The following is a 25,374-nucleotide window of genomic DNA, read 5'->3' as shown; positions in this document are numbered from 1 at the left end:
CTCAGAGTTCGTTTGTATACCATTTACCATAATCTCTGAATCATATGTAATATTATTTGCATACTATTTTTCCTTTAAATCAACTCATTTTTCTTACAGAAATTTCTTTACGAAGAAAACTTTTTATTACTACTTCACAAGGGAAAAGCCAGTACTGTTTGCTATAATTAGCAGGTAACTGTAAAAACAGCTTGAAAGCAACAAAATTCTAAGTAGATGCTCCCTATTTAGAGCCTGAAGTATGCTCTCCCTTTGACAAAAGGGCAGATGAGTGTTAGAGAGATTCTCCCTGATGAGGTCAGACAAGCTGGAAAAGAGAATCACTTTTTTACCGTGGAATTCAAAGTCACTTCATGCCATGTCAGAACACTACATGAAGTCACCCCACATCATTGCCCCACGTGCATTCCACACTTTGGGAAAAGCTGGCTTCACTGAAATGAGTTAACACCGTCTCCTTAGGGCTTTCCCTAATTCTACCAACCACGGGGACCCTCTCCCATAGCCCTTTTTCCATACTTCACTCCATTGCAGTTCTTTGTCTACTTATCTGGGCCCCTCAGCTGATTTGCAGCAACTTGAAAAACCATTAACAGGTTGGATATTGTTTCCATCTCCCACTGTGCTCAGCAGTAACAACTGCACGTACCTGAGCACCGACTCTGTGGCAGCTTTGGCCTGGGGGCTCCTCATGGACTAGCTCACTCCGTGTGACTAAGTGAGCTGAGCTGGGAAGTACTATCGCACTTACAGGACATGATGTTAGGTAGCCTGTCCAAGCTCACACAACCAGTGATTCAGAAGAGCAGAGTGCAAAGTAACAGTAAGAGAGCTGTTTCATGTTCTGTGTAGATCAATGGAAATGTCTTAGAACTTCTGACTTAAGGTAAAAATATTTTTACCACTTACTCTAGAAATTTGATATCAGCCCTTTATTCCAATAATACTACACAGAATCTTGGTTTTTGCCCACTACCTCCCACTTTATTTAAAAAAAAAAAACAAATCTAAGATGCTCTCTTCTATCCAACCAATGAACCTCTCTTATTAACATAAAAATTAAGACTTTCTGAAAAGTAGTTTCTTTTCTAGTGAAGACACCAGAGTAGAAATGAACACGAAGAGATCAATCTAGCCATCAAAAAGGCCACAAATAGCAAATGTTGGCAAGGATGTGGGGGAGAAAGGAATCCTTGTACACTGTTAGGGCTTCCCTGATAGCTCAGCTGGTAAAGAATCCACCTGCAGTGCAGGAGACCCCAGTTCAATCCCTGGGTCGGGAAGATCCCCTGGAGAAGGGATAGGCTACCCACTCTAGTATTCTTGGATTTCCCGTGTGGCTCAGCTGGTAAAGAATCTGCTGCAATGAGGGAGAACTGGGTTCAATTCCTGGGTTGGGAAGATCCCCTGGAGAACAGATAAGGCTACCCACTCCAGTTTTCTGGCCTGGAGAATTCCCTGGACTGTATAGTCCATGGGGTCACAAAGAGTTGGACACGACTGAGCAACTTTCACTTTCACTTTTTTCACTTGTACACTGTTGGCAGGAATGTAAATTAGTGCAGCCACTATGGAAAACAGGATAGAGGTTACTCAAAAAACTAAAAATAGAACTACCATATGACCCAAGTACCCACTCCTGGATACTTATCTGAAAAAAAATGAAAACACTAATGTGAAGATACATGTACCTCCAGTGATCATAGGACCATTATTTACAATGGCTAATGGATGTAAGTAACCTCAGCAGTTGAATGGATAAAGAAGATATGGTGCCTACGTGTGTGTGTGTGTGTGTGTGTATGTATACTGTACATATATATATAGTTTTAGTTGCTAAGTCATGTCCAACCCTTGTGACTCTATGGACTATAGCCTGCCAGGTTCCTCTGTCCCATAGAATTTCCCAGGCAAGAATACTAGAGTGGGTTTCAATTTCCTTCTCCAGGGCATGTTCCCAACCCAGGGATCAAACCTGTATCTCCTGCATTGGCAGGTGGATTCTTTATCACTGAGTCACCAGGGAAGCCATATATGTGTTTATGTGTACACACACACACACACACACACACACACACACACACAGAGGAATACTACTCAGCCATAAAAAAGAATGAAATCCTGCCATTTGCAGAACATGGATAGACTTGGAGGGTATTATGCTAATTGAAATAAGTCAGACAGAAAAAGGCAGATACCGTATGATATCACTTATATGTGGAATCTAAGAAATAAACTAATGAATATAGCAAAAAAGAAATAGACTCGCAGATACTGAGAACAAACTAGTGGTCACCAGTGAGGAGAGAGAAGGGAAGAGGGGCAAGATAGAGGTAGGGCATTAAGAGTATAAACTACTATGTATAAAATAAATAAGCTGCAAGGATATATCATACAGCACAGGGAATATAGCCAATATTTTATAACAACTTTAAATGGACTATAATCATTAAAAATTGTGAATCACAGTGTTGTATACCTAAAACATAGAATATTATAAATCAACTATACCTGAATTTAAAAAATAAAAGAATTCAGTAGTAACAGTCATAGAGGCAGAAGAACATGATTTTGAGCATGGAGGCATGGTCAGATAGACTGATCAGTATCCTAGATCTGCCCCTGCTCCTCTGAGTAACTACCAAGGGGCAAGTTTCCTCGTGTGTCTATACCTCAGTTTTCCCATCTGTAAAATGAGGATGATGATAGTACCTATCCCACTGTGCTGTTTTGATATTTTAGTTCCTTCATGTGCTTAGCATACAGTAAGTATTTAATAAATATTATTAAATATTTATTTAATAATAAGCTTTGAGATCTTGCTTCCCTATATGCCTATTTCAAATTATTGCCATATTTCATTTAAAAAAATAACCATAAAATCCCTCTACTCTCTGAGAACTCCGAAAAACAGCAGAGACGTAGTTTTCACAAACAAATGAGCTTAGAAAAGCAAAAGCCCCCAAAAAATACAGTATCAGCACAATCATTTTGAAATTGAGTTTCCAGTTTTTCCCACTGGGAGTTAGCAATTTGCTACGATTCATATAGAAATGAACTGTTTTTAATCTTTTGGCACCTATGATAATAGATTATAATATCAAACTATTTTTTTCAAAAAGGCAAAAACAAATTTCATAAGAGAAAGCACACTAATCTCTTCACACTGAAAATCAATTCATGTGTAAAGTGAGGTCTTATCTTACCTCATAAATTCAAATTAGATTCAGTAGTCTATATTTCTACAGAGAAGTTATGGATAATCACAGTTTCTCTGAAAATTCAGAGAATATTTGCTTTTACATAGATGACAAACTTTGACTAATTTAAATAAGAAAAAGTCTAGTGCCAGAAGACTCCATTATTCAGTTTAGGAATAAGGAAATTTTATATTAAAGTTAACAGATATTCTATATTTCATGAGCTAGAAAACAAACCTCACCCAAATAATCTGGCAGAAGAATTCTTGATTTAATGACAAGTTCTAGTTTTCCTGTATTTTTTCATTTTTACAAACATTTAACCAGTTATAACTTACATTTGTATCATACTTTATAGCTGGAATGGTTTTTCATACATTATCTCAGAAGCCCTGTGTATATGTTCACAATAATCAGATTACAGAACTCACAACTGTGACAGAATCCTAACTTGAAAACCCAAAGAATATTTACTCCTTTTAAGCTGAAGGTGCCTTGTAGGTACAGACCATTTCCTATGTGTCTTGTACATATATTTGCATCCTTCATGGTGCATTAAATTACTATATTTTAAATATATTGCCTTTGCTAATTAACTTTGCAAGAAATATGCTTTTCCTGAGTCCAGATAGAGGCAGACCTCTCCTTGCCTTCAGGGATAAATTTCAAGCCACACAAAGTGAGAGCCTGTTTTATTATACAATTAACTTTAAAATCACTTTACACAATATAGCACCAAAATTAAAACTCATACTTTTTTAGAGTAAACATATGAAAACATGTAGAAATTCTAAGCTATTAGATAATCATCTTTTTTAAAAAGAAATCCCAAACATTATGTTATTTAACCCCTATACCTCAGAACATATCTCAAAATAAATGGAACATTTCCTTGCAAACTCATCATTATCACACCAACAAACATCAGTAATTCTATGGTATTGTCTAATACCCAGTCCATATTCAAATGTTCTCTCTTGCCTTAAAATATATTTTTATATTTGGCTTGCTAAAATGAAGATCTAAATAAGATAATGGTTATATTTGCTTGCCGTGTTTCTTAGGTCTTTTAAAAACTTTAACTATGGAAATTTTCATACACAAAAATGGAGAAAATCACATAAGAAATCCCCACATACCCATCACTAAGCTTCAGTAATTTTCAACATTTTGTTAGTCATGTTTTGTCTATTCCCTTACACACACACACACACACACACACACCCCTTTAAAAATTCTGAGATAAAATATGCATAACATAAAATTTACCACTTTAACCATTTTCAGGTGTATTAATACAATTCAGCGGCAGTAAGTGCAATCATATTGTGCAACATCACTACTACCTATTTCCAGAACTTTTTCATCATCCCGAACAGAAACTTTGAATCCATCAATCAATAAGTCTCCATTCCTCTCTCTCCCTAGCTCCTGATAACCCATATTCTGGTTTCTGTTTCTATGAATTTGCCTATTTTAGGTGTCTCGTATAAGTGGAATCATAAAATATTTGTCCTCTTATGACTGACTTATTTCACATAGCATTATGTCTTCAAGGCTCATCTATATTGTGATGTGTATCAGAATTTCATTCCTTAAGGCTGACACACCCACACTTTAAGTCAGATTCCAATTTATTTGTGGAGAAGCAAACAACACTCCACTTTTCTTGACTTGGCAATCCCATGGACAGAGGAGCCTGGCGGGCTACAGTCCATGAGGTTGCAAGAGAATCAGATATAACTGAGGGACTAACCCACAACAAACCAGTTTAATTGAACAAAGATGTGCCACAGGTGGTGCTTTCTGTTTCATGTTATGTCAGATAATGAGGCACAAAATTTTTAAGTGCCTCATTAGAGCATCCCAGTTAAGTGATGCTAAGACTGATCAATGGTTTAGTTATTTACACAATCCCTCGATTTTGAAGTTCCACTTCACCCTTCTATCTAATAGTTCCATCCATTGAGATCATTGCATGAATCTTTTATTTCATTTGAGGGTGGAAAAATGGTAAATTTTCTATTTCTATCAAACCTTCCATATTTATTCGCTGGAATTCTGTAAAATTAAATTTGTCCTCATCAACCTGAGCTACTTGGTTACCCTGAACTAACTACAATTTATGAAGGAAAGGCAGGATAAATGCTTAATTATTTCCATTTGTTTGCTTATTTGCAGAGAAATGAATTAATGCCCTATTTACTTTGAATGGAGTTTAGTGCATTTTTATTTCTTAATGGAAGGCGGGTAGGAGAGAGGACTTTCCATGATGCATCATTATACACTTTGGAATTTTTATATATTCGTTATGTTTTAACCATCTCATTCATTATTTTTCTGATCTCCTGTTGTCCTGTCTTTGGCTGTTAGGAGCCCCTTCCTGGGGGCTCCTTTGTCCTTTAGTTTGGGCCCTGTTGCTCTTTGCATCCTGCCTCAAGCTGTTTCAAGCTCATTTGTGTATTTCCTGCCGCAGGCCTAGAATCAGTCATTCTTCCAAGGAACTTTGGGTCCTTTTAATGGGAAATGAATTGTATCTTTTAAAATTAAACTTTCCCTTAGTTTATTTACATCACCCCCAGTATATGTCACTATCATAAATCTCTCAAAACTCACTTATGACTTAATATCGAAGTTATTGGAATCATCAATTCACAGAGTGTTTTCTTTGTGCAAAGCACTGTTTTAAGTAAGAAAAATACAAAAATTAATAAGACATCCTTCTTGCCTTCTAGGGTGGTGGTGGTGGTTTAGTTGTTAAGTTGCATGCAGCTCTTGTGACCCCATGGACTGTGTAGCCCGCCAGGCTCCTCTGTCCGTGTGATTTCCCAGGCAAAAATACTGGAGTGATTGTCATTTTCTTCTCTAAGGGATCTTCCCGACCCAGGGATCAAAACCATGACTCCTGCGTTGCAGGTGGATTCTTCACCCCTGACCCACAAAGGAAGTCCATTGCCTTCCAGGGGCTCACAATCTATCGGAACTAGTAGTCACATCACAAATAACTACTTCAATGTAAGGCTGACTGTGATGAGAACATAGTAGTACTGTAAAGTCTGGATAAAATCCCAAGTTCCTTTGTCTCGCATATAAGGTCCAGCCTCTATCTTATTTCATTCATTCATTCATTCATTCATTGTATAAAGCTTACTGGCAGTCTACCCAGTGACCAAGGTACTGTCCCCCCTCAAGGAGCATGTTTCCTAATGGGGCAGCACACACACAAGCAATCCATAGTATAGAGCAGACAGTGCTACAAGCTGTGTGACCACAGGCTGTTATGGAGGGGCCCTCTTAGCTTACTTTGAGAAATGATTTTTAGAAAAAGGGATAATGAGCTAAGACTTGAGCTGACATTTCTATGAAGAGGAAGAAGGGAAGAGGGTAAGTTCTAGAATGGAGGCCATCATGTTAGGACCCAGATGAACAGGGAGCTTTCTGAGAGCTACAGGTTCTCTTGGATCAGGAATTTAAGGTAGGAGTGTGGGGGACACAACAGTTGAGGATAGAAAAATAAAGAGATAGTAGGAAGATTTGTAAAAAGGTGTTATAGAGTGTAGACCTTCTAAGGGCACTGGGGAGCTCTTCAAAGGCTTGAAGGGAGAAGTGACATGATCAGATTTGTGCTTCTGAAAGATTCCTCTCTCATGCTGAAGAAAGGTCTAGAGAGGCGCAAGAATGAAGGCAGAGGCCAGCAAGGAAAATACTGGTGGGAGCCCAAAACAGAGATAACTGGACCTGAGCATATGGCAGTGGAAAGAAGTGGGTGTTATCCAGATATATTCAATAGGTACAATAAATCATGTGGTGAGGACTGGATGTAGAGGGCGGGCATCTGGGGATCCAGGACCCTGGCTTAGGCTGTCTGGAGATACTGACATCATGCCCTGTTTAGGAAACATAGACAGAAGGTCAGGTCACAGAAGGAAGAGGCTGAGCCCTGTTTTGAATATGCTGACGTTATGGCTCCTGTGACACATACAAGAAGTGATGTCCCGTAGATTATAGTATTTGCAATTCAGGGCAAGAAGTGATATAGATATAAATATGATGGTCAACAACACACAGCGTTAGGAGAGGCAAAGAGAACAAACCCCCACCTCCTATGTGACTCTGGCCTGTTATCACTTCCTACCTGTATGGCTTTGGATTTCCAGTAGCAGGGCTGAGCTCGCTAACATATAGGGGATCCTGTAAAAGAGTAGCTTTCTGAAAGAGGGAAAAGGTGGGAATAGTTAGAATTTTTGTTGACTGAAAATCAATTCCCCTTACTTTTAGTCAATATCATATATCTATCTATTCTTTAATCCCTTCTACAGTACATGATTTGTAACTCATTCCAGTATTTGATGATACCACGGGGAATTTTTTTCCTCACATAGTTTTTTTTTAAAGTTTTAAACCTAACACTTGCTCATTGTATCACCATCAAACAGTACAGAAATGTGTAAATGATAAAAAGTTCCCTATCCCTCACTACCCCTTCTATCTCAATATTCAAAACACCTTGCTGTTGTTGGTTTGGTTTATATTCTTTCAGGCAGATAAAAACATATTAATTATAACATACATTTATAATATTTACACATTAGATGATATATATTTATAATATTTATTTAATACTAGCCACATCATATCACATGTTAATCTGGGGTTTTTTTTTTCACTTAATACATAGTGGACAGTTCTTCATATCTATATATATAGATTTACTTCAGTCTTTTTAATAATTACCCAGTATTACATTGCCAAGATATACAATAATTTTGTTACCTGTTCCCCCTTTAATGGGGTTATTTTTTCCTTAAATCGTTAGTGTTGCCATTTCCCATTCATTCTGGGTCTTAAAACAAACTGGCGTGTAATGTTCAGCAAGTTCTCGAAATAATTTTTTGTTTATTTTGAGGCTTAACAGACAGGTCAGAAGGGATTTCTGAAACGTTTCTGATTTACAGCTCCAAACAACTCCTGTCTTACTCCTTATAAACAGAGGTAGGTGGTAGGTGGGTGTGTAGGGGGGGAATTAGGTGCTTTGTCTTACTATTTTTGTCATCATTCTATGTTTTTTATTTTTTAAAAAAAGCTGCCCTTTTTCCTCTCCAAATTTATCCTTGCCTTAAATCTAGAATTTTAATTTGAGAATATTCCTTAGTTATTTAGCTTTCTAACAGTTATCTTCACAACATTAGGGCAAAGAATTGCCATATTTTGTCTTCGTAGAATTTGAGATGCTAAACAACAGAGTTCATAATTACTTTTGGTAAAATTTACAGATAAAATGGCTTACCCACGGAGACAACTCTTTGGAAACCCTTAAAATCTGTGCTATGAGAAAACTAGAGTTGCCTTGCCAGTCTTCCAAATTTGGAGCCACTTATAAAACCCCTCCTTCCTAACTTCTTCTGAGTGATAAGAGTCTTTCATACCTCTTAACATTATTATGAAAGACTCTTTTCCCTCGGAAGGGCTTCCCTTGTGGCTCAGCTGGTAAAGAATCCACCTACAATGCAGGAGACCTGGGTTCGATCCCTGGGTTGGAAGATCTGCTGCAGAAGGGATCAACTACCCACTCCAGTATTCTTGGGCTTCCCTTGTGGCTCAGCTGGTAAAGAATCCATCCACAATGCAGACCTGAGTTCAATCCCTGGGTTGGGAAGATCCCCTGGAGAAGGAAAAAGGCTACCCACTCCAGTATTCTGGCCTGGAAAATTCCATGGACTATATAGTCCATGGGGTTGCAAAGAGTCGGATACAACTGTGAGACTTTCATTTCAACATTTTTCTATTCGAAGATCAGTAATAAAAATTATATATCACTGAAAGTAACTAAAAAGAGTCATATTATAAAACTGGTCCTGGCATTATAAAAAGATTACTAAATGAGAGTTCTGACTCTGTCTCTAAACTTACTATACAATGTTGAGTAAGTTACTTGGATTTTTTTTTTTTTTTGCTTCAGTCTCCTCATTTATAAAATAAAGGACATAAGCCAGGTAATCTCTATAAAATTAACTGATCTTATGACAATGACTCCCACTAACCTACCTTCAGTAGCACAGCTAAGAAATAATGAAACATATTGACAGTGTTGAGCTTCGTCCTCACTGAAAGCTGAATGGTGAAGAAATCACCCCTTGTGGGCCTGCTAAGTCACTTCAATTGTGTCCAACCCTTTGCAACGCTGTGGACCATAGCCCAGCAGGCTCCTCTGTCCATGGGAATCTCCAGGCGAGAACACTGGAGTGGGGCGCCATGCCCTCCTCCAGGGGATCTTCCCCACCCAGGGATCGAACCTGCGTCTCTTAAATCTCCTGCACTGGCAGGCAGGTTCTTTACCACTACCGCCACCTGGGAAGCCTGAGAAATCACCCCAGCCAACTCTAAAAAAACCACACTGCTCACAAATATTCCAAAATAAGACCTGTCTCCAACCTTCCTCACTGATTCCCACCAGAGACTTATGGCCAACTCCCCTATTTATTACCTGCCTCATGAAACCTCAGGCCCATCTCCTTCTCTTTAAGACACTTTTCATTAATGAGCATCTTCCCTATTGCAGTAGCCTGATAAAATCATCTCCTTGATTGTCCAGTGCACTGTGTCTTTCACCATCTTAAATCCCAAGGTTAAGTTTCCAAAATGGGGAGGTAGAGCAGGGAAGCCTATCCTAAAAAACAACACTCAAGCCGAGGTTAACTTAGGAGGACACTTACTATAATATAATTGTTCCATGAACTTTTTAAGTGCAGAAATATTGATGACGTTGTGGAAATAACATACAAATGAAGTTCTGATTCCTTTTTCTCTAGGTTTGGGTTGCTCTGTAAAGGGGAAGCCAGAGTGGAATTTCCTAAGTAAAACTCATTTCCGTTCCCATTGCACTTGAAAGGGATTTCACTTAGAGAGTCTTTGTGATCTGAAAGCCCCCGGGGTTCTTTTGTGTCTGTTATACAGAATGGCCCACTAGCCTTGCTAGTGGGTGATGTGAGCTGACAGCTTCTCCTGGAGGGGGTAGGTAAGGGTCCACAGGCTCTCTGGCTGTGGAGGGGCAGCTTCTTCAGGTCTGAAGGAGGGCCGAGAGTTGAGTCCTTGGATGCTGTGCTGCTCTCCCGGTGGTACCTGTCAGGTAGAATTTAGAGTTAAACATAATAGTCAGAATTTAACAGAAAGGAACAAAGAGAACCCAGTGGCCCACCGCAGCAGTCTGAGAGTAAAGGTCTTCACATAAAGGGAGTGTTGTTAGGAGAAAGGAGCGGTTTACTCTCACCTGCCGTTCACCACTGACCTGGAGGGGTCAGGGTACAATCCTTCAGTATGTACTCCTTCTTTCAGAAATAGAATTCTACCCTATGTCATTTAAAGAGGCATTTTTTTACATCTCAAGCATTATGCCTGTGCTTCACAGAGCCCAATACTCCTAGTGAAAGGACTTTTCATTCTAGTTTTGAAACCTGATTGTTCTTTCATTGTGCATTTCTGATGGATACCATAAAGAAGAAACTATTCACATGGAGAGATGTGAAGAGAGATTTTCTTAAATGGTGTTTTCTTTGACTCATGTTTTGCTAATACGCTTCTGATTTTTCCAATATCATTGCAATGGCATCAGCAGTTTTCTTCAGAATCAATCTTTTGTCCCATCTTTTGTCTTCCCTGTTCTCTCCAGCTCACCATGACCCATTTCTTTTCTCTGCAGCCCAAGGAAGCCAGTGGCAGAGGCTAAGAAGTTGCAGAGTATGAGATCCAAGTTCTAATCCAGGCTCTGCCACTCAGTGGTTATGTGACTTTGATTGACCTAAGCCTTTATTTCCTAATTTTAAAATAGGGACCAATAGAACCATCTCATTGGGTTTCTGTGAGGATTAAGTAAGAAAATACATGCAATACTCAATAGATGCTAGCTATTAATCACTCAATAGGTGCTAGCTATTAATATTACCCTATATTGCTTCGAATTGCTGGTTTATCATTTTATATTAATTTATCTTGTCTCCCTTGTGAGACGGAACCTCTATGAAAGTTGGAAACCACTTTGTTTGTATTTGTTCTTAATTTTAAAAAGGTGTAGAATTAATTCATCATCTGTACAATGCTATGAATTAGGCTGAGTTTCAACTCTCAGCTCCCTCTTCCACTGACTTTACATATGTGTATATGTATGCACGCACAACACTCATGCATGAATATATAACTGCTCAAAAAGTGATAGCTTTTCTTTATTTTTGTAGATGATATTTTCTAAAATTTTCTCTATGGGAACTGAATTGAATAGCCAGTGCACAGATTATGTTAGATAATGTTATGAAATTAGGTTAAAATGTTCATTATAGGCACAACATATGTTAAACTAAGATCATGGCATCCGGTCCCATCACTTCATGGCAAACAGATGGGGAAACAGTGAGAGACTTTATTTATCTGGGCTCCAAAATCACTGCAGATGGTGATTGCAGCCATGAAATTCAAAGACACTTGCTCCTTGGAAGAAAAGCTATGATCAACCTAAGCAGCATATTAAATAGCAGAGACATCACTTTGCCAACAAAGGTCCGTCTAGTCAAAGCTATGGTTTTTCCAGTAGTCAAATATGGATGTGAGAATTGGACTATAAAGAAAGCTGAGCACTGAAGAACTGATGCTTTTGAACTGTGGTGTTGGAGAAGACTCTTGAGAGTCCCTTGGACTGTAAGGAGATCCAACCAGTCTATCCTAAAGGAAATCAGTCCTGAATATTCATTGGGAGGACTGATGTTGAAGCTGAAACTCCAATGCTTTGGCCACATGATGCAAAGAACTGACTCACTGGAAAACACCCTGATGCTGGGAAAGATTGAAGGTGGGAGGAGAAAGGGATGAGAGAGGATGAGATGGTTGGATGGCATCACCGACTCGATGGACATGAGTTAGAATAAGCTCCGGGAGTTGGTGGTGGACAGGGAGGCCTGGCGTGCTGCAGTCCATGGGGTCACAAAGAGTGGGACACGACTGAGCGACTGAACTGAACCAATCTTAAATGTGAAAGGTCATCAAAATGATTTCAGGTAGTTACAGAAAGGTCCACTTGAAGTGACTGTAATTTACTCAGTCGTATGAAAAATTTATTATTTTAGAGAGTTAAAAGAGTTCTAACAAGAATTACCTTTTTGACAGCATAAATTAAAATGCCACAGACATTACAGCTTCACCAATTAAGCAAGCCAACCATAAAGCTAAACTGTATTTTCCATTTAAAATTCAGTAATACCCACTCTTAGTAGTCTGATTAAAGAGTAGTTCATTACTAAGCAAGAGTTCTAGAACCTTGAATTTCCACACTTGTCGACTTCATATTTATAGTACTAGGTTGCTAAAAGTCAAGTGTTTTTCTAATGAACTAATTATGTATCTCTAGGGAGAGCCCAGCCATAAAGGAGTAGGCAATGAGAGAACTGGGAAAGATAACTTCAAGATCAAAATTATGCACAAATGACTTTTCTCCTTTTCCCCTCTACATCAAACACAGCCACATTCACTCCTCAAGGCTGAAACCATCAAGTTAAAGCCACAGTCCAAAAAGCAACAGGCAACATTAAACAGCTTCAGAAAAATCCATTAGATGCAAGGTCGACTAAGAAGACAAAGTACATATATGCTAGCGTATTGATTCTATCAAGAAATGAAGAGTTTTTATTTAAGTAGAATTTATTTACCTTCTTTCTCATCTTTTTCAAGAGTTTTAAAATCAAATACAAAATATAATAATTATTTGATTTTTAAAACTCTTAAGAAGGAAGAGAAAGAAGTTAAATACGAAAACGGGGAATTTAGTTTTCATGGAGAGCAAAGCACCTATTCAAGGAGGTAGTCAGATTAATGCATAAAATAGAAAAAACAAGCAGAACAATAAAGAGCAATGATTCTTCCATAAAAAAATCATATAGGCCTAGATCTCAAGATGTAGAATTACAGCTCTCCTGAATAAAAAATTTCCCGTGAAGGCTCTACTAAAGCAGAATTGGTGAGATATAAGCAATTTTATGTAATATAATTCAAAACTGGAAAGCAATTATCAGTATCTAAGTGTAATCAAGAGGCTGGCAGAGACCAGTACCAAACTTTTCATGTGACCCAGAGTCACATAACATAATATTCAACACAGTTAGCACTGTGAATTGTACATTTTATGGCAACCCACTCCAGTATTCTTGCCTGGAGAATCCCAAGGACAGAGGAGCCTGGCAGGCTACAGTCCATAGGATCACAAAGAGTCGGACATGCCTGAAGCGACTTAGCACACACACATGCCAAATTATTGCACAATGGCATTTTTAATAGCTTCTTTAAAAATTATTTACTTATTTTCATTTTTGGCTGTGCTGGGTCTTCATTGCTGAATGAGCTTCTCTCTGGTTGTGGCAGCCAGGGGCTACATTGCAGGTGTCGTATACGGGCTTCTCATGGTGGCAGCTTCTCCTGTTGTGGACCATGAGCTCTAGGTGCACGGGCTTCGGTAGTTGTGGCACACAGGCTCAGCCGTTGCAGCGCCTGGGCTCCGGAGCACAGGCTCGGTAGTTGTGGCTCACCGACTTAGTTGCTTCTCAGCGTGTGGGGTCTTCCCGGACCAGGGATTGAACTCGTTTCTCCCGCACTGGCAGATGGATTCTTTACCACTGAGCCCCCCGGGAAGCCCACACAATAGCATTTTTATTCTTTAAATACCGCATTATTAGTGAGAGTAGAAAAGAGGAAAGTTATTCTGTTCTAAGACTTGATCAAGGATTCTGAGGATGCTGAATAGATTATTGTTTAGTGACTGACTTACAGATAATTAGCAATAACAACAGAGCTAAGTTTAATAGGGAGTTACTAAGTGTCACACACAGTTCAAGCACTTTACATGTACAGTTGACCCTTGAACAACATGGGGTTGGGGCGCTGACCCTCTGCACAGTTGAAAATCAACACAGAACACTTGAGAGTCACCCCTCTGTATCCAAGGTTCCATATCTGAGGATTGTGTAGGACTGTAGTACTATTACAGAACCTATTAAAGAAATATCCATATAAATAAACCTGCAAAGTTCAAACCAGTGTTGTTCAAGGGTCAACCATACGTGATTTAGTTCTTTATGTATCATCCCTGTGGGATAGGTACCATTGTGAGCCCCATCCTACAATGAGAACTGAAGCCCTGGGAAGGTGAAATAGTCCAAGACAGAGTCCAGACTTGAGGTTATCCAGTGTGACTACTGAGCCTGCATGTTTTTCTCTACTATGCAGAAAAGAATAACACAGCTCCCTTCTTCTACTTTCTGCCAAGAAATGTTTCTTCTTAGAGAAAGATAGAAGGTTCAACTTCTTTTTGATTGTTTTTTTCCCTTCTGTTTTGCTAATGATATTAAGTGCAACACATTCTCATTTCATAAGGATGCCAAGGTGGTCACCTCTGTCATGTGGTGGTGGTTTAGTCACTCAGTCATGTCTGACTCTTGCAACCCCATGGACTGTAGCCTGCCAGGCTCCTCTGTCCATGGGATTCTCCAGGCAAGAACACTGGAGTGGGTTGCCATTTCCTTCTCCAGGGGATCTTCCCAACCCAGGGATTGAACCCGGGTGAATTCTGTTTATTAAACAGATTGGTTTCTTCAGGTCATGCTTCTACTTGCCATGCGCTATGGTTAGAAAGTCTGCTTTTAAGTTTCCATTAGCTAGATATCACTAGAGGCTATAAAGTGAAAGCGAAGTTGCTCAGTCATGTCCGACTCTTCTCGACCCCATGGACTGTAGCCTACCAGGCTCCTCCGTTCATGGGATTTTCCAGGCAAGTGTACTGGAGTGGCTATAAACAGGTGTAAACTCAGATCAAAATCCACCCTAGTTGGGTATGAGCTGAGCAGATCTAGACTGAGGACTAAGCATTGTCACTCTTTTCCTTTTGAATTATTCAGGGTGAACTCAGTTGAATCTGACCCTGTGCCAGCACTGTAAAAATGTTCTGTTGATCTCTATGTTTTCCTTTTATATGTGCAAGCAATAGGCAGTGTTCTCCTCGCCAGCTTTAGGGGACTCTTAAAATTGGTCACAATAAACTTTTCCTCAAGGAGCATTTTGAGGAGACATCTGCCTGGGTTTTCTCCTGTAAAATGTTTGAGTATGTGAAACTATCCACTAATGAAGAGCTATACTAAAGATAGAAAAACCGAAGTACTGAATCTCATTATCAGAGATCATCACTAGTCTGTTTTCCATCCCTCAGGTGTTAAAAGGTCTGTTGTTTACTATCACCTTGAAAAGTAATCATATTTATGTAAGTCTGATGTCCCAAGATAACTACTTCCTTCTTATGACCTGCAGCTTCTCATAATTAGGCCTAGAACTTTATACCACAGAGGTGTGTTAAAGCCCTCTACACGATAACATTCTTTAGCCCTCTAGTTAGTGTTTATCATAGCCTGCCTTTTGTTTACACTTTTGACTCAAATGTTTAATTACGAAGATGGCAGTCCTAGAAAACTATGGATAGCAGACCTAACTCTACCACCCCGACTTATATTCACTCCTCTCCTCCACACATGGAGCGCACAGAAGCTGCCATGTTCTTAAACTTCTTGGTTATAGTGGATATTTTCAGCAGTGAATCATTTATTCAAGCTAGGCATCGGAGACGTCCCAGGATTTTTTTTTTTTTGGTTGTGGTGGGTCTTCACTGGAGCTCTCAGGCTCTTCGTTGCTGTGCATGGGTTTTCTCTAATAGAGGCGTGCAGGCTTCTCTTCGCTGTGGTTTCTCTTGTTGCAGAGCACAGGCTTTAGGGTACATGGGCTTCAGTAGTTCTGACACACAGGCCTAGCTGCCCTGTGGCGTGTGGGATCTTAGTTCCCAGACCAGGGATCAGACCTGTGTCCCCTGCACCAGCAGGCGGATTCTTAACCACTGGACCACCAGGGAGGTCCCAGGATTTTTTAATTTGGTGCAAGAAAGTATGTGAGTTAGCCGCCATGTGGTGGTGGGAGCAGTAAAAAGTGAAGTTAAGACAGCTGTTGACTTTGCTGTCCCAGAGAGGACTTGTTATTCAGTGAAAGAAAAGGAAGTTGATCCACAAACATCCAAGGAGACAGAGACAAAGGTCTATGGCACTCAAGTCCCCAGTTCCAGGTATGCCTAGTCCAACTTCATGCTTACCATTCCTGCATTCCTGTGGTGTGGTTTCTAACTTTTACTGATTTTTCTCACTGTTGTACACGTGAAATCAATCACAGAGCCCAACAAATAGAATACACCAGATTTAACAGGTAAGATAGATGGATCTACATTGTATCTATATATATCTACTGAATGAATGTTGAATAACATGCATTGCCCTCTAATTCCAATATTGCCTAAATTCCCCTTTTAACCTATGTTGGACTTCAGCCACTTTTTAACAGAGTTCTAACCTCCAAGATAACCTACAACAACTACTGCTACATTACTTACAAATCTCTTTTATTTTTCTAAATTGGAAGAAAACAATGAGGCTATCAGCATGGTATAGGAAAATTCGGACACTGTACACCAAATGTGAAATGAAGAATGTTGAATCTGAGAGCATGTGGAGCTATCCACTGGCACGGCCCCTCCCTTAGCACTTCCAGTTATGCAAGCCATGTTAGGGACATCACTTAGTGCCTTGAGACAGGAAGGCAGAGACCCTCCTCCAAGAATCTAGTAACTTATGGTGCTCAGGGTAACAATGGAATTGCAACCCCTTAAAACATGGCGTCTTATTGCATGGATTTAGATCAAATCATGCTCCTCTAAGCCTATCTGACACAAGGCTTCCTAAACCAATTTTTGTTTTCTTTTGGTGAGGAAAAAAAGTTATAATAGTGACATTTAGGTTTAGAAGACCTTTGTACATCATTGTGCAGTGAGAGAAGGTGAGTGTGAGAGTAAGTCCAGTGGGAAAAGGACCCTCCCCAGTGTCCCGAGTTATCACATAGCATGGGGCACCACAGGGCTGCGCGTACTTCCCAAGTAGGAGTTCACTTTTCCTTTGCGGCGTTTTACAGTGTTTTCCTAACCTGGCTACTCCCCCCCCATGTCATACCTGACCTTCAAGGCCCCAACACACCTTAATTTCTCCCCTGCCTGTCATCCCCTGGATCAGAGCTCTTAGAATCCCATGCTCCCCTCCTCCTTCTCATGTCTAGATACTTAAAGTGTGTAACAGAACCATACTTTGAGCTGTGCAGCTTAGGAAACTCCTTCTTAAATTTACACGTGTTCCATTTTCTTCCTGCCTCTATCGTAGCTTCTACCGTTCCCACGACTGCAATATCTGAAGCACCATCTGTGCTGTTCCTTCAACAACTGTCATCTGACGTCTTGACTCCTCCCCCAAACTGAATAAAACCTTTCTCCTCATTACATCTCTCTGACAAGTTGCTCAAACTCATTGAGGACACTTAGCCTGCGTACTTTGTAGTGTCTTCATTTATGCAAATATCATATGTCCTGGTTAGAATCAGCTTCTCAAGGGTAGAACTATATCTCACTCATTGTATCTATTACAGGGACCAGCTTCCTACTACACAGAATCAGAGTTCAGTAAGTGTTTTCGAATTTGATTTTAATCATTTACTCATATTGAGATACTGTATAGTCCATTGAAATGAGAAAATTTATAGTTTATAACTAACTGGATTTGAATGTAGAAGAAAGCCTCCCCAAATACCTTCATTATTATATATATGAGATAAACAGAACTCAATTCGAAGATTTTAGTAGAGCAAAAGCATTTTAAAAATGTAAAACAAATTTTGATCAGTAAGTTCAAAACGTAAACCAACAATCTCACCTGAAAAAGGATTCATTCAGACTTTTAGACTTTTTGCCTCTCCAAAACACAGGCCCATTATTCTCTTCTTTGACTAAGGAAAAAAGAAAAGTTAATTGGTCATTAATTACATAGTTTGATTGAGCTTATAAAGAAGATATAGTTACAGGTACTGATTTGCTGACTCTGTTTATTTAGCTGCATTGAGTCTTGTCTCACGCAGGATCTTTCATTGCGGCACACAGACTCTCTAGCTATTGATCAGGCTCAGTAGTTGTGGCCCTTGGGCTGCCTGAACCCTAGAGGAGGGTTCCTCACAGGCTATTTAGTCCCTGGAGCAGGTCCCCGGGTTTCTTCCACTATTTGGTTCTTCTGTTCCCCCTTTGGATTCCCTAAGAGGCTCCAAAATCTTTCCAATAAATTCTCTTTGGCATTAAGGCAGAATCAAATTGTCTGTACTTGCAAGCTAATAACCTTTACTAATACGTAAGTGTTTAGGACCCCAGTCATCACAGGTGCTTGAAATAGTAGGCATTTCACAAATTCGGTACTAAATGTGGTACAAATAACACCTTTGGTTTTTGCTAGAATTAAGTAGAACATATTAGTAGAACACCTGTGGCCTAGGGGGTCAGACAAGTTTGAGCCTATCTCTTCTTCAGGACCACATATTACAGGATGTCTAGGAGGTGAACCGCAGGAGACGCATGTACAGAGCAGTACCTAGCCCAGGAAACAGGCAGCTTGGAGAACTGAAAACAGTCCTGCGCTGCTGGCATGCTGGAAAGGGGAAAGAGAGTGCTGGGGCTTCCTTACTAAGAAGCTGATACTGCCTACAGTCAACCTGTACCTAGCTAGCTTCAAGTCATCTCTTAAACCTGAGTTCATCCAAGTTCACCAGCCAAACTTGAACTTTCTCTTTCTGTGTATGAGGACACTAAGAGGGTGTGACAAAACTTTAGTGTCAATGTCCCTGCCTCTCTGTATTAGCTTTTTAATTTGTAACAATGGAGTGGCTAAACTTAGGGTCATCTGTCCTCCACTGAGAGATGAAGTACGGCTAGAGCCGTGTTTCAACACTTGGTGGGATGTCTGGTCTCCTGGATGCCAGTGATCGGAACCGGGCAGGGCTACACTGGCAGCAATGGCCAGAGAGCCTGAGTGCAGATAATGGAGAGACCTGCCCCGTGTCATCGCGCGTGCATCAGCGGTCTTCAGTCTTCTTCAGCAGCCTGGGTAGGAGGTCCTTCAGCCATTCAGCAGAGTGTGTGTCTGATGGTACACGGTGCTGGTCAGCTGAGGAGTACTTTCAGAAGCAACACGCTGGAAAGAACGAACCTGCTGTTTTGCCTGTAGGAGGTTTGATTATATTTGTCAAATCCTATTCCTGTGGGAAAGACCAACAAGCTTATGTATTGATAAAAATTATCCGGAGACTTCCCTGGTGGTCCAGTGGCTAGGAGTCTGCGCTCCCAATGCAGTGGGCATGGGTTCCATTCCTGGTCGGGGAACTTGCATCCCACATGCTGCATGGAGCAGCCAAAAATTTTTCTTTTAAAAAAAAGAGATGGATGAAACTGGAGCCCATTATACAGAGTGAAGTAAGCCAGAAAGATAAAGACCATTACAATATACTAACACATATATATGGAATTTAGAAAGATGGTAACGATAACCCTATATGCAAAACAGAAAAAGAGACACAGATGTACAGAACAGACTTTTGGACTCTGTGGGAGAAGGCGAGGGTGGGATGTTTCAAGAAAACAGCATCGAAACATGTATATTATCTAGGGTGAAACAGATCACCAGCCCAGGTTGGGTGCATGAGACAAGTGCTCGGGCCTGGTACACTGGGAAGACCCAGAGGGATCGGGTAGAGAGGGAGATGGGAGGGGGGATCAGGATGGGGAACACATGTAAATCCATGGCTGATTCATATCAATGTATGACAAAACCCACTACAATATTGTAAAGTAATTAGCCTCCAACTAAAAAAAAAAAAAAAAGTTATCCACTTAACCTAAGAGACTCATCAGTGTCTTGTTGTTTTGGCTTTACCCCACATCACTAGTTTAAAAAAAAACATCTAGGTTTTAGGTTTAAAATAAAAATTATGCACATACACATGTATACATATGCACACACACATATAAACCTTTGATTCTGTGTTTGTTTCATTAAATTATTGTGTCTCATTCTGGTTTGGGGATTAGTCTATTTCACTTTATGCCAGTGTTTCAAAATATGCCACTAAAACTTTAAGGTCCTTTCCATGATTCTAGAACTGCAGTGATCAATTTGGTAGCCATGAGCTACCTGTGGCTATTAACATTAAAATTAATTAAAATTCAGTTAGTAGCTAGTCATCTCAGGTCCTCAATAGCCACAGATAGCTGATGGATACTGTTTAGACATAATTAGAATAGATATAGAACAATTCCATCATTGCAGAAAGTTCTCTTGGACAGTGCTGTTCTAGCATGTACCTGAAGCTAATGGGCATTAATAACCCCATTCATTCTAGAGCTCTTACTGTCAGTTCAGCTCACCGCTGTCACTCTGCTGTCACCAAGACTGTTCATTTAGAGTTTAGTAATCATGCCGTCCATCTAACCATGTGTTGCGTGCATATAAGTCACTTCAGCTGTGTCTGACTCTTTGCCGCCCTATGAACTGTAGTCCACAGGCTCCTCCATCCATGGGATTCTCCAGGCAAGAATACTGGAGTGGGTTGCCATAAAATGTGCAATTCAGAGTGCTAACTGTGGCCCATACAAGTATACATGTGTGCTAGAGAGAAAAGCCTCTTTGTAGCTCCAGGTAAGTTGGGCCTAATTAGAAATCCTGCTTTAAAGTATGGTGATTAAACTCAGCATTTATATTACAAATGATCTGCCATTTTGAGCTTCCTTTGTTAAGGTGATCTACTCAATTGGAGTGTGAGCACCTTTACCACATGACACAAATATTCCCTAGGCTTTCACCCAAGAGATTTGGAGTTCTAATAATTATCTTTATTTAAATACTCAGTAATTAATGTGAGCGGCTTCTCTAGGTATGGCATCGTCATTATTAACATGAAGGACGCTAGTAATGACTACCGTCATATAGACGCTTAGATAGGTTTGAGCATATCTCTTGCTTCAGAATTACACATTACAGAATGTCCAGGAGGTGAACCACTGGGGTCCTGTGCACCGAGCAATACCTAACCCAGGAATAGGCAGCTTGGAGGCCAAGAGGAATCTGAACACATCAGTGCTGACTTGCTGGAAAGGGGGCATATATTTTATCCTCCAATGTGTGCTACGTATGACTCCTTGAAAACAGCAGTTGTTTCGTGTTTTTGAAAATCCCTTTGCCAAAGTGTCAGATGGTACCTTTGGAGATGAAAGTAAAGAAGAGGCGGGGAGAGGTGTCATTCCATGAATGTGTGTGTGGACAAAGGGTAAGTTTTTTAAAGACTCTTCACTGCTTTTAACATCATTTGCAAAGTTTCTAGGAATTTAAATTACATAAAACTTCTACCTGTAATTGGCTTCTTTCATGCATGTTTTCATCTTCTTATACGTGTTAGGGGAAAAGAAGCCAAGAATAATTATGCTTGTGGACAAGGATAAATATGGACTTAAGGCAACCAACACCAGTTAGATATCCTAATGAGTGTGACAGGAGACCTGGTGAGCAACCAGGGATTTAACAAGTTTGCTAATTAGAGCAGCTTTTAAAAAACAGTCGCCATGCTCTAGAGCGTCGGATGTGGTAAGGTCCTTATCCAGGACAGTGTACAAACACCGGACATGTTTCTCACACTTAGTAGCTATTCAGTACTCCAAGAGGTTGACCCTGATTTTGAGTGGAGTCCAGTGAAGCATGAACAGGCTGGTACCGGCTGGTCTGGCTACACTGGCGAGACGCCGGAAGTGGAAGGGCCTATCCAGTGAGCCACCGTGGATCTCATCCTTTCTTTCTCCCTCCATGCTAAGCATGCAGACTTCGCAGTTGCCCACTTTCCTGCTGTGTGCCCAGCCCTGGCCACATGAGTTCACATAATACGATGACCTTGTGAAGCTAGTAACAGAGACGAGGACGCTGAGGCTCACAAAAACGTTGAGTGACTTGTAGACAGTCACACAGCTGGGAAGCGTGAGAACCAGTATGCAAATCTGGGCTTAACTGAGTCCCAAGTCTATGCCTTTTTTTCTGCTTTTCACCAGCTCCCAATTATAGGGATGGATACTTTAAAGGACTCCTTTGTATACATGTACATTTCATATACATATATCAAACACATATTACATATGTGTATTTGTCATACACAAAATAAGACCAAGAAAGTAAGCCGTGTCTCGCTGAACTATATAATCTATTTTAATCCAGTCACCCTTGAATTTTTAAAACTTCTCCGTGAGAAATGTTTGGGAAGGGCCCAAAGTGTGAAACCTCGAAGCAGGGCTGCTCTGGGGTTGAGCCCATTGAGTGCCGGGAGTCTGGACTCCCCACCTCCCCTTTCTCTAGATCATCTGGATCTCCTTAGGTACAACTGGAAAATCACACACTGAGCTCCCTAAAAACAAGATCTAAAGGTGACTTTTCATGCTTTTATCTAGATGTGAATCATTCTTGGGAACAGATTTCCGACCAATATTTTTGAATGAAGAGTGAATGCTGTTAATAAACCACAATTATCAGGGCAGGGCTGGTGGCTCCCTTGCTGGTAAGAGGCCCAGGGTTCAGAGAGATGACTATAAAGAGTTTTCCTAAAGCCAGGTGTTCACAATCTTTTGGTTACCCCCTCACAATCTTTCTGGTTACCCCCTGCACTTCTTCACCAGGTTTTTCATTAAAATCTCTGATTGTTGATAAGGTTACTAAAATCAAACAAGCACTGACCAAAGGGAATTCTGAGTCTAATTCATTCTTTTTTTAAACCAATATTTAGTGTAAACACTTTCCTCTCTTTTTTTCTTTCTTCTTTTATTTTCCTTCCTCCCTTTCTTTCTTCCATACTTTTCTTTCTTTCCTTCCTCTCTACTCATGGCACACTAGGCCCAGGCACTATGCTGCTGATCATGGACAGTCAGCTTATTCTCAGTGTAAAGAACCGAATCTTCTCAATCATTAATCATAAGGGAAAAGCAAGTCAAAACCACAGTATGCTATCACCTCACACCTGCTAGGATGACTTATCAAAAGGTCAGAAGATAACAAGTGCTGGCAAGGATGCAAAAAAAAAAAGAAAACCGTCATGCACTGTTGGGAGGGAATGTAAGTTAGTACAGCTATTCTGGAAAATGGTATGGAAGTTCCCCCAAAAATTAAAAATAAAAGCCATCCCACTTCTGGGTATATATCTGAAGGAAATAAAATCACTGTCTCAAAGAGATATCTGCACTCCCATGTTCATAGCAGAACTACTTACAGTAGTTAAGAATTGCGTAATGGGGCTTCCCAGGTGGCTCAGTGGTAAAGAAACTGTCTGCCAATGCAGGAGATGCAAGAGGTGTGGGTTCAATTCCTGGGTTGGGAAGTACCCCTGGAGAATGAAGTAGCAACCCACTCCAGTGTTCTTGCCTGGGGAATCTATGGACAAAGGAGCCTGGCAGACCACAGTCCATGGGGTCACAAAAAGTCAGACGTGACTTAGCAACTGAGCACACACAGTCAAGAATGGTAAATAACCGAAGTGTCTGGCAGTAGATGAATGGATAAAGAAAATGTAGTGTGTGTGTGTGTGTGTGTGTGTGTGTGTGCACGCACACGTGTGCTTTGTCGCTCAGTCCTGTCTGACTCTGCAACCCCATGGATGGTAGCCCTCCAGGCTCCTCTGGCCATGGAATTTTCCAGGCAAGAAGACAGAGGCAGGTTGCCACTTCATACTCCAGGGGATCTTCCCAACTCAGGGATCAAACCTGTGTTTCTTGCATCTTCTGCATTGGCAGGTGGATTCTTCACCACTGTGCCACCTGGGAAGCCTGTGTATGTATATATGTATGTGTATATATGTATACATACACACACACAATGTAGTATTATCCAGCTTCTAAAACGAAGGAAATTCTGCCATTTGCAACAACGTGGATGAGCCTGGAAGACATTGTGCGAATAAGCCAGGCACAGAAACGTAAATACTGCATAATCTCACTTGCGTGGAATCTAAAAAAGGAACTCACAGTAACAGAGAGTATAATGGTGGGACTGGGAAGTGGAGGTGAGGGGAAAAGGTAGGTGTGCATCCAAGGTTACAACATTTCAGTTATAAGATAAATAAGTCCTGGAGACTGAAATGTAAAGCATGGTGACTGTAGTTAACAACAACATGCTGTATATTTGAAATCTGCAGAGAGAGTAGATCTCAAGTGTTTAAAAAAAAAAAAGCAAACAAAAAAGTAGCCACGTGTGGTGATGGATATCTTAGTTAGCCTGACTGTGGTGATCACTTCACAGTGATCACTTTGATATACATATATCAAAACATCACACTGTACGCCTTAAATATCAATTATTGATTTTTATTTGTCATTCATACTTCCATAAAGCTGGAGAGGAAAAAAGAACATTATCTTTTTATCTCATGTAGAAATGTATCTTTTCTTATGTCACCTAAAGAAATATATTACATACCTTTTTTGTTGTTAGCATTGGCATGATGAAATGGAAATAAGAATTTCCTGACACCTTTTGATTTTTCACACTCTTTTTTAAAAACAGTTGAATAATAGATGATACGAATGTGTTGGTTGGTTTCTCTATCTGGTGGACTTAGAAATTCTGGGTAATCATCAATCTGAAAAACAAAATGAATACAGCTGATTGAAGACAAATACAACTGGTCATCTTTTCTGGGATAAAAGTTTATGGCAATTTTAAACTGCATTCTTTCTTCTTATTTTGTTCCCTGGGAAATCTTTCCTCTTATTGTTAGATTTCCCAATTCCTCCTCTATTTGTTGTAGTCTTTACTAAAAATTCCCTGGTGGCTCAGAGGTTAAAGCGTCTGCCTCCAATGCAGGAGACCCAGGTTCGATCCCTGGGTTGGGAAGGTCCCCTGGAGAAGGAAATGGTAACCCACTCCAGTATTCTTGCCTGGAGAATCCCATGGATGGAGGAGCCTGGTAGGCTACAGTCCACGGGGTCGCAGAGAGTCAGACACGACTGAGTGACTTCACTCTCACTTTCACTTTCAAAAATGTGCTCAGCAACAAAACCTAAGAAACTATTTACACAATAGGATTGCTAAATAAATAGTAAGTGTTTTTATTTGTTAAAATATACCCTACCACTTCCATTTTTTAAATTTTTAAAGGATTTTAAAGGTCTTAAAATGTATAATTAATTGGGTTTAGACTAGGATTTTTCTCTGCAGAGGACAATAAC

General features: G+C 40.1%; 2 protein-coding genes and 1 non-coding gene across 4 annotated transcripts in view; 2 read left to right on the top strand and 1 right to left on the bottom strand.

The window, feature by feature from the left end:
* XPOT (exportin for tRNA) overlaps positions 1-25,374 on the top strand; it is a 154,307-nt gene that overhangs the window by 52,144 nt on the left and 76,789 nt on the right. The gene's annotated exons all lie outside the window — the stretch shown is intronic.
* Positions 1-25,374, bottom strand: part of C3H12orf56 (chromosome 3 C12orf56 homolog) — a 76,531-nt gene that overhangs the window by 23,869 nt on the left and 27,288 nt on the right. The window contains exons 2-5 of the mRNA XM_043888177.1: positions 24,623-24,785; positions 18,017-18,089; positions 9,914-10,319; positions 7,336-7,409 (exon numbers count right to left, since the gene is read on the bottom strand). Of these exons, the coding sequence (XP_043744112.1) occupies positions 7,336-7,409; positions 9,914-10,319; positions 18,017-18,089; positions 24,623-24,785 (716 nt within the window). The remainder of the gene's footprint in view (positions 1-7,335; positions 7,410-9,913; positions 10,320-18,016; positions 18,090-24,622; positions 24,786-25,374) is intronic.
* Positions 24,968-25,039, top strand: TRNAW-CCA. Its single transcript has one exon. It is a non-coding gene; the product is annotated as a tRNA-Trp (tRNA).

Source organism: Cervus elaphus, chromosome 3 (assembly GCF_910594005.1).
Source record: "Cervus elaphus chromosome 3, mCerEla1.1, whole genome shotgun sequence".
Lineage (NCBI taxonomy): Eukaryota > Metazoa > Chordata > Mammalia > Artiodactyla > Cervidae > Cervus > Cervus elaphus.
The sequence above is the reverse complement of the archived record's forward strand: the minus strand, read 5'-3'. Positions and strand labels throughout refer to the sequence as shown.